Below are 13,779 nucleotides of genomic sequence, written 5' to 3'. Positions count from 1 at the left end.
TTTAAAGTATAGTTAAAAGGGGGGGAAAGCAAGCAGTGAGAAAGTCTGCAGGCACAAATGCGTAGCTTCAAAATGCGCTTAACAAAGATGTTCATTTTGGCTTGTAAATGTGAAGAGCAGACTTCAGTGTTATTTGCAGGTGATAGATGCCAGGTAAATCAAATGCCTGCCCTGTTCCGTCATCAGTGATTTCAGAGGCATTACATCAGAAGACTTCCACGGTGCTGGGCTTGGGCACTGCACGCGGTGGGACCGTGGAGGTGTAGGGAGCCAGAGGCTCAGATCTGGTTCGCTCCAGTCCCACCCCCACGTTACCCACCTGGTCTCCTACTCCTGCAGACTAACTCCAGTAACGCTTGCATGGGGTCACACGTCTGCCGTGTTACCCTCATGACACAGAGATTATGTCCCGCTTTGTTCAGTGGGGTCTTCTCAGTGCTGTCACACAACATCAGACTCGTCCTGCCAGGTCTGCTTATCTTTGGACACTCTGTACTGCATGTTTTGGTTTTGCCCTCCTCTTCGTGGCAGGCAGCCCTCTCCGCTTTTTGCACCAGATCCTGTTATTTCAAAGCTCCTTTTCCTGTCATCTATTGGTAGCAGCTCTCCGTGACCCACTCCTGTCCCTCCTCCAAGGGTCCGTGATTGCTGCTCTCTGCTTTGCTGCCCTGTACTGCTGTAACGTAGCAGAGGTCTCTCTCTAATCGGGCCGCTGCTCAGCACCACCATTTTCCTGCTGCCTGTTTTGCAGACATTCTGCGCCAGGAGGACTTTTCCAGCCCAGTGAAGACAGACCCCCAAGCCTTTACTGTCACAAACCTTCTCCTTTTTCCCCTGTTTTCTCATTCACGTGCCAGTAGCTTTCTGCGAGCGCTGCCTGTCAACTCTGCGCGTGGATCAGGGAGTCTCGGAGATTTCCACAGCAAAGCACCGGAGGGTGACCTTTCCCCTTGCAGTCTCTGTGATGTACGGACCATCCCTTCCACACCTTTGACTTCAGCAAACGGAAACCCAATTGAACAGAAGTCCATTTCATGTTCCCTGAAAGGTGACGCCGTCTCACCAAGGGCCTGCGGCTCCTCTGGGAGGGTATGGGCTCCGGCTGCAGGCTGTGGCTGCCACCTCTGCCGCAGTCCCGCTGCGCTGTGTGTGGGGCCACCCGCTCGGCTGCAAGGCTGGCCAAGCAGCCTGCCCTGCGGGGAGTGCACCCCTTACAAACAGGCAGGCGTTTCCTCCGCGTGCGCTACACGACTGGCATTGCTGTCGTCACAGAGGAAACTGAAATGAGTTTAAACAGTGCTACATCCACCTTTTAACAACCAAAAGACCCGGCTGTCGATGTGGCCGCGTGTGGATGCTAGTAATGCCGTGAACGGGTGAAGCAGCCCAGCCAGCCGCAGCAGGGTATCGCCTTGCACTGCAGCGCTGTGATGGATGTCGTGTCAGAGCTTCAGCTGCTCCTTTGACCTGATCTTGAATGAGCGCAGGGCTGGTTTCTTCTTCCCTTTGTAGTAGTTAAAGAATTTCCTTTCAGTAGGTAACTGCGTTCAGTAGCAGAAACAGAATTACTGGCGGAATAAAGCGTGTTCGATTTTACCGTGATGTGAAGCACTGCGTCAGGACACAGCCTTGGAGAAGAGGCTTAGCTGATTTACTCACTGTAGCTCCCGATTCTTTGCAAGGTTTCGTGGGGTTCAGGATGTGAATGGGTTTACGTTGTACTGCAATGCTAACCTCAAAGAGGTTTCAAGCATTCTTAGCAAGCACACTGAATCCCTGAGCTTTCATTTTAAAATTTCTCTGCGGAATTTACTTTTGCCAATGTGTTAAGCTTAGGACATGCTCAGAAATGCCAGGCATGGGTGAAGGCTCAAATAACGCATTAGTGTGGATTTGTCCAGCTTGAATTTGTAGACAAGGCTTTCCCCATCTCAATACTTAAAAGAAAACGGTGGATTTGCGGCCAAAGCGATAATTTATCTGTCCCTGCATACATAGGACAAGGCTAGACTGAGTTTTCCCTCCACCAAACCATCTGAGCAGTTTTCCATGTTAATTATTTTGGCAGATGTCATGTCCTTTATGAAGTTCATGATATCTCTGACCCTCTTCTATTTTATGGCTAGCGCTGTCTGATAGAGTAAATGAAATCATGGCTGTAGTCATGCGGATGTTTTGCTTTAACAAAACCAGCATCCTAGGAGGTGGCTGTACAACACCGGTACATGCTCGCTGGATGCTCCATGTGGCTGGTAGCTGTCAGCGTGAGAGTCTCAGACGGCAGCAGACTCCAGCTTCACGTTTCTGAAGGAAATCTGAGCAGCCCCTCTGGAGGGGCATTCCCTCTTCCCTGCTAAACCTCACGCGGAATAAAAACACAGGCATGCCCAGCTCACACATGAGGTAGGAAAGCGCTGATACAGTATTGCACTCGCAGGCTTTTCTCCCCACACCGAGGCGACTCCAGCTAGAAACTCCTCCTCGCTGTGCAGCAGCCTACAGTGATAAATTGATGCTGCGGCAGATTTTTTTTTTTTTTTTTTTTTTGCAGTCAGCATAAAATGGTCAAATGATGTTCCACCGCAGAATTCAATTTCACAGTTCAGTTGGGTCCTTGATTACACTGCCAAATTCAGATTAATGTGCATTTAACTAACATGGATCAGGGACTCCTGGCTGGCAGCCAGCAGTAATAGTAGCAACTCTGAGCTGTGTAGAGTTTGCTGCTCTGTCCACCCCTGTGCACTGCCACAGAAATTGATTGATTAAATGAACTCGTTGCCATAATTATTTGTAATTGTGCTACATCATGAGCCTGTGTTGAACCACCCCCCTGCCCTGAGAAGCTCCACACGTCGTCAGGAGTCACGTATGTTGTAATCATAAATGTGGAGATGCTCCTTTCCAGGGGAAAAAAGTATTTTTGTTTTGGGTGGGTTTTGTGTCTTACGTATTTATTATTTTTTATAATAGAAGCAAACTGTTATGTTTGCAAATGTGAAATATTCATTTGCTTTCAGTGTAAGAAGCTTAGAACAGCTTGGAAAATAAAGAAAGGAACCTGCAAATGAACAAGGCTTCCCATTGGGATAATTTCCTCTGCGATTGTCTCTGATTTCAGATGAAAATTAGCAGTTTTGTGACACTGCAGTTAAGTAGTGTGTCATTCTGGAAAATGATTTAAGAATTGGTAAATTGAATTAGGCTCCTCGTCATACTCAAGTATGCAGTCACTCAAACAGCAGCTGGTAGCAGGGCAAGGCAGGAGATGACTGGGATTTCAGGGTACCACCACCATGAAGATGCTGGGTCATCCCTGAACTGCTGGAGAAAAGCATAAGAAAAGAGTAAGGGCTGAGCGTCAAAACCCAGGAACTGGGATTTGAAAAGAAAGACTCAAATTGGATTTTTCCAAAGGGCTGCTGGTTGTAAAAGGGATGAATTCTTGGAGGAAGTGGCCCAGAGAGCCTGCAGGGCACTGCAAATAACACATTTTGGAGCATACGCTTTCATTAAACAGCGATTATTGTATCTACAAACAGGTACCTGTACAGAGAAATGGACCTGAGATGTGCAAAAGACGTCACGGTCTTTCCTGGCCTCATTTTAGTGTTGATCAGGCCACAGCAACCAAATGCTCAAAAAAATCTCTTTTCAGATACAGGGCAGCAGCGCCATGTTCAGAAGAATGGGTACGTGCAGGCCCAGGGACCTCCGAGGGTGCTGAAAACAAACCGGGTGGATGGGCAGCGAGAAAGCTGTCTGTGCACCCCTGTTCACTCGTCTGTTTTTTGGGTTGCAGGTGGATTATGATCGAGCACAGCTGGTTGTCAGCCCACCGCTCTCTGGATCAGACACCTACCCCAGGGGCCCTGTGAAGCTACCTCAAAGTCAGAGCAAAGTCAGCTATTCAAGCAGCAGCTACCAGTACCCTCTGGTCTACCACAAAGCGTCCCACTATCACCAGCCGTCTCTCCAGCCCAGCTCTCCCTACATTTCCACCGCCTCCTACCCCAGCTCTCCAAGTATCACGTCAAGTGCTTATCCTCCACCCAGCTGGGGATCCTCCTCGGACCAGCAGCCCTCCAGGGTGTCCCATGAACAGTTCAGAGCTGCCCTGCAGCTTGTGGTCAGCCCTGGTGACCCCCGGGAGTACTTGGACAACTTCATCAAGATCGGGGAGGGCTCTACGGGGATTGTCTGCATCGCCACCGAGAAGCACACAGGGAAGCAAGTCGCCGTGAAGAAGATGGATCTCAGGAAACAGCAGAGAAGGGAGCTGCTTTTTAATGAGGTACGTTGTTTTGGGTGGTAGCTTCAGCAGGAGACGTGGGCCAAATGGCAACCTAAAGAGCCAAATTAATATTTTTCTAAAAGAGGCGGTGAGTCCCACACACATCTACGCTGCGTAGGTATTACGTAACAAGAGCAGTTTCGAATGAGGTACGTCTCCCGGCTTCAAACCTGTAAGGCACTGGGAAGTCACAATAAGCAGCTAAGAAATCGTATCAGCTGGTCCCTGCGGCTGTCAGGTTGTAAAGCCCAGCTGCCTTTATCTGACCATTTGCTGGTATAGTTCTTTCTTCTGAGATGAAGGGTCAAAAATAACCAGACTATTCAAGAAACTTGAATATGAAACTACATGAATCATCATATTCTATATATATGCTTGTATATATATGTCTATAAATGTATATACATATATACACGTGTATATATGTCCATACATGCTTTCTGTTCCTCCCTTCTTCCTCTCCTAAACATGAGCGGTCCCTTTGCTTTCTTGTCTTGATGGTCACTAATCAAGGAGCTGACAGTCCCTTTTTCATGGAACCATCTGTGTTAATTCCCGCATCTCCCTTCCTGAGTGGCAGCAGCCAGCTGCTTATGGTAGATTGTTTTCCTCATGTATATTATTTTAAATTTAAGAAGACTGGTTTTCATTTGCCGGTTTTTCACCCAGTTTGGTGCTGAGACTTCCTTCTGCAACTCAAAGAGTTTCACCTTTTTTACTCCTTACTCGCTTAAATAAGTTAGTGGTACGTGTTTGGGACCACTTGTGAATATGCTAACCAGCACCAAAACCACTGCAGGTTCCGAGCGAAACCTTTTGGGAGAACTAACCTTTTGATTCTGTCATTTGCTTCCTGTGTTTTAACTATAAGAGGATCTTTCCTCAGCACATGACAGACTAGTTTCTTTAGAACCTTTAAAAACTTTGCATTTTTTAGTTTAAATATTAGCTTCTAACAAACTTGGCACACAATTCTCCTTTGCACAGTCTGTACTGTATTGGGTATTTTGGCTTTGTTTTGCCCGTGCCGGATTACTGCACTGGATTGGATTGTGGTGGCTCTAACTGGGCATCTCTTGAGTGGTAGCATCTTGAAGCAGGTCCTGCGTGCTGTGCAGAACCAAGCTGCTTCCCTGACACGCTCCGGTCACTCGTGTCTGAAAATTTGTTTTCAGCAATGCTGAAGTTCCTCTGTCCGTAGTGCCGCCTTCACTGGCTGGTGCTTTCTCTCCTGATTGCCTTTCTGACACCCCCCAGTACCATGCTGTCATGTAGCCTTGGCTGGGCTGCTGTTACTGCGGTCCCAATTCTGCACAGTCTCTTTTAGATGTGGGATTTGAGTTGTCACGAATAACCCCTGTATTACCAGCATTCACTTGAAATTCTGTGCAAAGTACTGTTTGGTATGTGATGAAGATGACTTTGATGGGTTGAGCGATGGATCAGGTCAAAAAGAAAAAAAATCTCTGTTGCACTGAAAGCAACTGGCAATAAAAAGCAATGAAATAAACGGTCCTGTTCCTGCAGTCTGAAAAGAACCCAATTATCTACCACTTACACTTCAGTAACTGAAGATTCTTCCTTCTTCCTAATGTATTTACAATGACTGTTATTTTTATGTAAATATATTGATTTTGTTTATGTGTTGGCGTAAGGATTAGGGAGGATGTGATTCATAGCAGAACCTTTACTAAGCACAAAGAGAAATGTACAATGAAAAAGAAGGTCAGAACAAGTGTCAGATAATGCTTGTAGCAATTCACGTATCATCTTTTTCTTCCTCACAGGTTGTAATCATGAGAGATTACCATCATGAAAACGTGGTTGACATGTACAACAGTTACCTTGTTGGTGACGAGCTGTGGGTTGTGATGGAGTTTCTGGAGGGCGGCGCTTTGACAGATATCGTGACTCACACAAGGTGGGTTGGCTGTGCCGCGCTGGCCACCAGCTGCGTGAAGCCCTCAGTGGGAGGGAGGTGCCGCGGCTGTCCTTTGTGGGTGCCTCCGCACCTCACCCCCTGCTGAGGGAAGCTGGGTACCACCTGGCTCTGTATGTGAGTGTGTATCTGTATATTTATTGCGTAATACAAATATTATTTGTATATACATACACAATACATATATACAAACATAAAGGTACATACATACATGGAAAAATATATATACACATAAATACTTGTGTGTGCATAGCTATATATGCCTCTGTGTGTGTATGTATATCTATTTACACACATACTGTAGCACGCTCACTTTACCAGCATAAATAAGTGGCTCATGCAGATGAATTCCTGTTGGTACCAATATTTTTTAAATGGACAGGAAAGAAGGATCTGAAACAGCTTGCTGGTAGATGGGGATTTGCTAGCACTTTAGGAGGTAATTTAGCAGCCACACGACTTTTATGCATTACTTCCTAGCACGGCAAAAAAAAATATCTTTTCCCTATTTGATGATCTGTATTGGTTTTGCTGTCATAATTACATCAGTTCTGAGGGTGATTTCTCTCCATACTCATAACCCATGTAACCACACTGTCGGAAGCGTTAACTGCAAACCAAGCCTAAAACATAATGGGAAAGCATTTTTCTATCAGAATATTTGTGCTTACGGTAGAGCTTGTTCGCATATTTCGGGTAACGTTGTACCTTTAAAGAAGGCAATTTGCCAGCACAAAAGCTGTAGTGTATAGAACTGGTCATCCTTGTCTGAGTGGACACATTAGGTTTTACAGCCCTCTTTACATCTGCCTTTCACTCACCTTTTCCTCATAAAGGCACGATAAAATGAGATAGGAAAGAGGGATCCTTTATTTCATTTTTTCCCTTTGAAAAAAAAAATCAAAATTTCCACACCAAACCAGTGGGAGAGTATTTAGGTGAGCAATAAGAAAAGCAAGGAATAATCAGTTAGAAAATTTGTCTTCTCTCATGGTTTAACGATGCTCTTAGCTCCTATCAAAAGCAGAGTTGTAACACAGGTATTTTATTTTTTAGTGTTGCCTTAGCTGATGTGCTGAAATAAATCACTGTATTGCAAGTCATTTATTAACTACTGCTCCCCAAAACATTAAGAGCTCTATCTTAGATATTTCTGACAGGAGTTTAATGGCAAACAGATGTTCCCAGTACACCACTTCTTGAGAGCTGTCATCTATTTTTTAACTCAAAATAGTCTTTCCTTAATCTTCTGAGTTTTTGTGGGTTTTGGTTTGGGTTTTTTTTATATTGCATGACCTTCTCTCAAAGATTTTGCTAGAATACTGCAAATGGTACACAAAGTTAAAGCAGAAATCTTCACGGGTCTTTTTCTGGCCATGTAGTAGAGACGCTGGAGACACCCAGTGATGGGGCAGCAGTACCAGGGTGCACAACCCATCCCGGCCGTCGCTGTTGTGCTGTGGCTGGTGGCTTCTTCCAGAGGGGTTTTGCAAGTGTGCGCAGAAATGAGGACTCCTGCTGGTTTGGTTTTTTGGTTTTGTTGGGTTTTTTTTCTACTGAAGTACCCTGAATATTTTTATAGAAGGCATAAAAGCAGATAAACACTCTGGAAGAGCTACACCCAGGGCCTGATGTTTTGTCTGCACAGTTAAGGGTGTGTTTTCTCATATTTATTCCATGCTTGTTTCCATCCCAGTAGTGATTTGCCCTCCTTGGCAGGCAGTGAGTTTACTGTAAATAAGGCATTTCTGTTATTTCCCAGAGGGAAGCAGTCTCTGTACATCACGTAGTGCACTCTGCTTTTTCAGTGCTGCAGGGACACTTACCCAGACCTCGTTGCAGAGTTGTTCCTTATCCCTCATTTCCCCTTTTTTGACAGAAATAGGACCAGAGTTGCCCCACAGAGTTCCTGCCTGGCTGTATACTGGTGTGAAGGGGGACTGGTGCCTCTTCGCTCCAGCTCCCCTTTTCCACAGTCTTTGTTAATGCTCAACTGTTTTTCCACCTTGTTGTTTCAGAATGAACGAGGAGCAGATAGCGACCGTCTGCCTGTCCGTCCTGAGAGCCCTGTCCTACCTGCACAACCAAGGCGTCATCCACCGCGACATCAAAAGCGACTCCATCCTTCTCACGAGCGACGGGAGGGTGAGCACCCACTGTTTTGCCTGTTGTCTCTTGGGGTGGCATGAAAATAGTTGTACACATTCATAGTGATACTAACTTAAAAAAAATAAGCCAGGCATGTGAAACCAAGGGCTGTGACCTGTGAATAACTTGTTAGAGAGCTGAATCAGAAAAACACAGGCCTGGCCTGCCTGGTAATTGACATCTGCGCTGCATGCAGAGTCCCTGGGGGGGATCGGAGCCATCAGAAGGCAGTGGCAGGAGAAACTGTGCCACGCGGGTGATGTTTAGGTGACAGGAGACCTTCCTTTACGCTCTGCCACTCCTGCTCCCATGCGCCTCAGAAAAAAACTTTCTTTTTTCTATATTTAATACATCCTTTAGTTAGCAAGTTAGCAAGCTTCTATACACTTGCTCTGTTTTCTCAAGCTAGTTAGGAGGCTAACATCAATCTATGTGAACAGGAATACTCAGCATTACTGCTGAAACACTTCCTTGATGGTGAGAGTAGCTTTTACCATAGGCACACTTACAAGATGCTTGATAATGCCTGCCCCGCACTTCCATTTACTTGGATGGGATGCTGCTGTCAATGAGTTGGTCTCGTTTTGTGTTGTTAGTGAGTGGGAAGAGAAGGAGACAAAATGCTGCAGATGACGTGCTTAAAGTCTGCACGCAAAAAAATACTACTTCAGCAGTGTTTGGTCCCTAAGAAATTACTTCCTTACAAGGAGAAAAGTGGTTTGGGCATACAGAGCTGTACAACTTGAGGCACCTAAAACCTGGGCACCCAAGGGCTTAGGTGGAGGGAGGCAAATCATTCTCAAATAGAAGATCCTAATTTCGGCTTGAATTAGGCACTACGTTGCATCTCACCTTGTGGCCCCCTTGGGACAGTTTAACGGTAACTAATGTGCTTCTGGCCAGTGAGTCCCGTAAGCAGGGCGATAAGGATTGCTCCACCAGCGTTACACACCTGTCTAAAGCACGACTTAGCAGGCTAGACAGAGCCAGGAGCACCCAGTCGGTCTGGAACCAAACCCAGATCTTCAGCAGGTAAAACTCTTGGCTTCCCAGGCCCGGTCCGATTCCCTAATCAAAGGCTCGCCTTCATGACTTGATTCCCGCTTCAGCAAGGGAGAGGGATTTTCTTCCTGCAGCAGTCACAGGCTGCTCCTGTTAGTCCTGCTGGGGGGAGAAAATACCACACGTGTAGGAGTTTTTCAGTTGCGATTTCAATCCATGTTGCTGAAATAGCATCTGATCTGCTCCCGGGATCTGCATACAGTGCCTCATTATGCTCATTACTCCAGTACTTATTATCTGCATTGCAGATTTCTTCATGGCTGTGTTGTGCAATTATCTTTTTTTGAGAAAAATTGTCTTCTTTTATGTACTTGAATGAGCAATAGATATGCAAAACCTCTTGTGCTCCTACAAAAGAAAATTGGGCTCTGCTTCCAAAATACGTATTATTTCTTTGATTCTTCATCCTGTAAACTGAAAAATAGACTTATCATGGAGAACTGGGCTATTATTGGCTTTGTTTTAGAAATACCAACAATCACTTTGTAATTCTGTTAAAAATAATACCATTAGTTTTAAAAAAAGTGATGTCTGTACTGAATCCAAAAGAAAAATCAGTGTCGATAATTAAATGGTGGTCTGCACAACCCGGGGGTTTATGCAGTTTCCCGCTTCGGTTGTCCTGGGACTGTTTGGGCTCCCTTCCTATCCCCGGGGGCCGAGTACGTCAGTGGATACGTGGCACATGGACCTTGGCCATGGGTCATGGCTGCACCGTGTGGTGTATAGCTGGGGGTGATGGGGGTTAGGCTGATGTCCTGGAAAACCCTTATAATAGCTTCTCGGCCTCCAAATAAATACTTGGGGGAGGGAGAAAAAACAGACTTTAGGTTTAAGGAACAAACTGTTTGTGGAAGGGGGTGATGCCACCAGCACTCAGCCCAGCCTGTTTTGATTGGGAGTTCGTGGAGTTTTCACCTTGGCATTGTACAGCAACGGGGAGGGGGAGGTGATAATTTTCCATAATTTTCGTTGTAAAAAAACCCCTGGCATAGAAGTATGAGCAGGCACATGATGCAGCAAGAGCTGCTCTCTGGAGTGCTTGTGTATCCCATTATTTCTATTTCAGGTCACTGCCACAGCTACTCAAGGACAGTACCGCTTTAATTCCCGAGTTCCCAAGCAAAGGGAGCAGGTCTCCTTATCTCTTACAGCCATTTTGGAAGAGCCTTTGGAAGTACCCTTGCCTGCCTTCCCCAAATTAGCTCCCCTGCTACATAAAGACGGCAGTTCCTTTAGTGACTGTCAGCAGTGTGAGGTCCTAGTCTTGAAAAACCATTGGCAGGGGGCTCGCTTTCTATGAGTGTTAGATCACGCTCGCTGTGGTAAAAGAAAACGACATGAATGCAACTTGGTTTATCTGTTTTCTGGCGAACTCACAGATCATGTACCTGATAGAAATAATAGGAGTGGTGTATCACTTGAAGTACGTATATTACTGGATATCACTGTACATACATAGATGGTAAATGTGCGGTGTGTATATATATATATATATGCAATAATAGATTCATTATAAAACGCTGTTACTTCAGAATGTTTTGCTTTCCTTCTATTTTTTTAAATATTATAAGCTATTTATCACCTCCGCATCTTCTGCTGCTGGAGAGGCAATGAGCTATGACAGGAGATCTTAATAACGAGCACCGCTGCTGCTCTTCCCTGCTCCTTTCCCTCGCCTTCATTTCAGCGAGCTGCACCTTCCCCAGGCTGCGGTGCTGTCTCCAGCCACGCTTCCAGAGCTGTGCTGCTGTCCCGTCCCACGCCAACGCTGCCACTCAGCCCTGTCCCCCCCCCCGCTGCAGCTGCAGACCGGTGTCCCAGAGGAGTTTGCTTTGTTAGTCAAGAGGGGCTTTCTCTTTTTTCTTTTTTTTTTTTTTTTTTTACTTTTTATTTCCCCCCCCCAGATAAAATTGTCCGACTTTGGATTCTGTGCCCAAGTGTCCAAGGAGGTCCCCAGGAGGAAGTCGCTCGTTGGGACGCCGTACTGGATGGCACCAGAGGTGATATCCCGCCTGCCCTACGGCACCGAGGTGAGTCCGGCGCAGCTCCGCACGTCCGTGTGGGCCCCGAGCGGCTGTTTTCCCTCCGTGTGCTGCCTTGGTTGGCCCCACTAAGCCCTGTCAGACCCGTGCAGTTCAAACGCATTTACGCAGATACGCTGAATAGCAGCGGTCGTGTTTGCCCCAGAGTGCCACATCTGCCTTGTTTTAAAGCATTTCTCCGAGATGAAGTCATTAAATAATAGCGCACTAAATGTAATGTCTTTACATATTTTAGTTTAGGGTGCCTGTATGAAAGGAAACGGCATCATTTCACATCGTGAAAGACCATTTGATGATCTTTAATATCAAACCTGCAAGCTGGAGCCACAGTTACAGGTGCCTACACCTGCATATGCCAAACCAGCAGCTCAGTCGCGTGCCCGTACGGCACAGCCAGGTCCCGCTGGTATTTGCACAGACCTGCAGGCAGAGATCCGCTCTGCTTCCATCCCCTTCCTCCAGAGGCTGCCAGCAAAGGCACAAGGGTCCCAAACACAGGAGCTGGCTGGGTGGGTTGGGTTGCCACCCTCTGTTGTAGCGTTTGTCTCCACATCAGCTCATTCCTTGCAGTCATTGCTCTCATTAGTTGAGACACAGGGGGGGGGGGAAGCCTGTCTGCGAGAACTATTTTAAGCACTGCCAAATGGTCTGAAAAAAGCAATTTGCATGTTTTTATTGGAACCCTTCAGATGAGACCAGCAAGGAGGGGACCTGGCTACTCTGCCGTGCCGTACCCCGTCCGTTAGGAAGCCCTGAGTCACGGCACTTCACCGCTGCCAGCCTGGGAAGAGCGATCCCCTCTCCCGCGCTCAGCTGTGACAGTGACTCATGCCTCCCCTGCCAGAGACACGGCTGCATTTTCTCCGCTGCGTGGTGAGGGGACTCAGCTGCTGCTTGGTAGTGCCTGTAGTAACAGCTGCAGAGCGCGAACCTCCAAGACAAATATATATAGATATATATTTACATGCAGATATACATAGAGAGATATATATATGCACACATACATATATATACCACACACGCAGAGAAGGGGGAATGAGATGGGAGACGCTGAGTCTTCAGACGGCGCTGCAGGGACCGATCTGGTGCAAGCAGGGGAGCGTGGGCCCGAGGGTGAGAGCACCCTGCAGGCACTGATGCTCACCCGGGACATGTGGCATTGTACAAGGCTGTTCAGGGATAATAACATCAGCTATTATTAGCCCATTAATTACACTGAAGGGATTATAAAGTAGCTGAACTTAACGACTAATTTAGGCTTCCCTACCAGAAGGGAAAGAAGAAAAAAAGAGCTTTAAGCTGAAGGATAGCGTTGGCAAAAGAGCAAAAGCCGCCTGAACAGGCCTTGGCTGTATTTGGGCTGGCAAATGACAGGAATTACAGTTGTCAGAGGCTGGGGATTCTGGAGCAGCTCTGCAGCAGGCCGGGACTGAGGGGGGGGGGGGGAAAAGGTGTGGGTTTTTTTTTTTTCAGTTGTAGCTGAATCACTTTCCAAAGGAATTACATTGAGGTGTTACCTGTGCTCCCTGGAAATGGGCCTGGGTGTAGTAAGTGCTTGTGTGTTTGCCTTGGGGTCTCAAAAGGAGTTCCTGCAGTCTTTAAGGTTGGCACAGCAGCTGCATCATACTCTCCTCTCCCGTGAGCTGCACCTTTCTGCAGCATCGCAGAGCCATCCTGGGGTAAATAGCCAGTGGGTGCAAATCAGTGCAGCACAGGAGGGTGCAGCCAGCCTCTCAAAGGAGCATGCCTTAGCAGTGCTTCCATGGGCATCACCTAAACCAGTTGCAGACCTGCGTTTGTAAGTTGTTGCTAGTTTATTTCGTCAGTGCACTTACTGCTCAGAAGGAAATAATTGTTGTTGGCTGGTTAAAAAAAGGAAGATTTACAGAGATGTCTCACCAGACCGTTGGCTTAGACTGGCCGCAGACAGCAGGTACAACAGCGTGAGCCAGCTCAGCGGTTTGCCCCTCGCGGCGCTGCCGGTGGTGTTTCTGCACAGGCTGTGTTTTGCAGGTGGATATCTGGTCCCTGGGCATCATGGTGATAGAGATGATAGACGGGGAGCCTCCCTACTTCAACGAGCCGCCGCTGCAGGCCATGCGCCGAATCCGGGACAACTTGCCACCCCGCGTGAAGGACATGCACAAGGTCAGACTTTCCATAGTTGATGAGGGTCTTGCACGTGCAAATGTTTAGTAACAACCCCATAGCCACACGCATCCATGCCCCACAGATAAATGCATTTTTAAGGTACCACCTGTGGGTCCCACATAGGTGTGGGGAGGATCCAA

At 46.9% G+C, this 13,779-nt stretch overlaps 1 protein-coding gene across 4 annotated transcripts in view; it reads left to right on the top strand.

Moving 5' to 3' along the window:
- PAK5 (p21 (RAC1) activated kinase 5) overlaps positions 1–13,779 on the top strand; it is a 97,423-nt gene that overhangs the window by 75,794 nt on the left and 7,850 nt on the right. For 3 of the 4 annotated variants that reach the window (XM_055726037.1, XM_055726036.1, XM_055726035.1), the window contains 5 exons: positions 3,803–4,294; positions 6,082–6,215; positions 8,252–8,378; positions 11,351–11,476; positions 13,502–13,636. In XM_055726037.1, the coding sequence (XP_055582012.1) occupies positions 3,803–4,294; positions 6,082–6,215; positions 8,252–8,378; positions 11,351–11,476; positions 13,502–13,636 (1,014 nt within the window). Of the gene's footprint in view, positions 1–3,802; positions 4,295–6,081; positions 6,216–8,251; positions 8,379–11,350; positions 13,449–13,501; positions 13,637–13,779 lie in introns of those variants that run through there. The other variant, XM_055726038.1, reaches the window with a different exon arrangement.

Source organism: Falco cherrug, chromosome 13, assembly GCF_023634085.1.
Source record: "Falco cherrug isolate bFalChe1 chromosome 13, bFalChe1.pri, whole genome shotgun sequence".
NCBI classification, from domain to species: Eukaryota; Metazoa; Chordata; class Aves; order Falconiformes; family Falconidae; genus Falco; species Falco cherrug.
The sequence above is the reverse complement of the archived record's forward strand: the minus strand, read 5'-3'. Positions and strand labels throughout refer to the sequence as shown.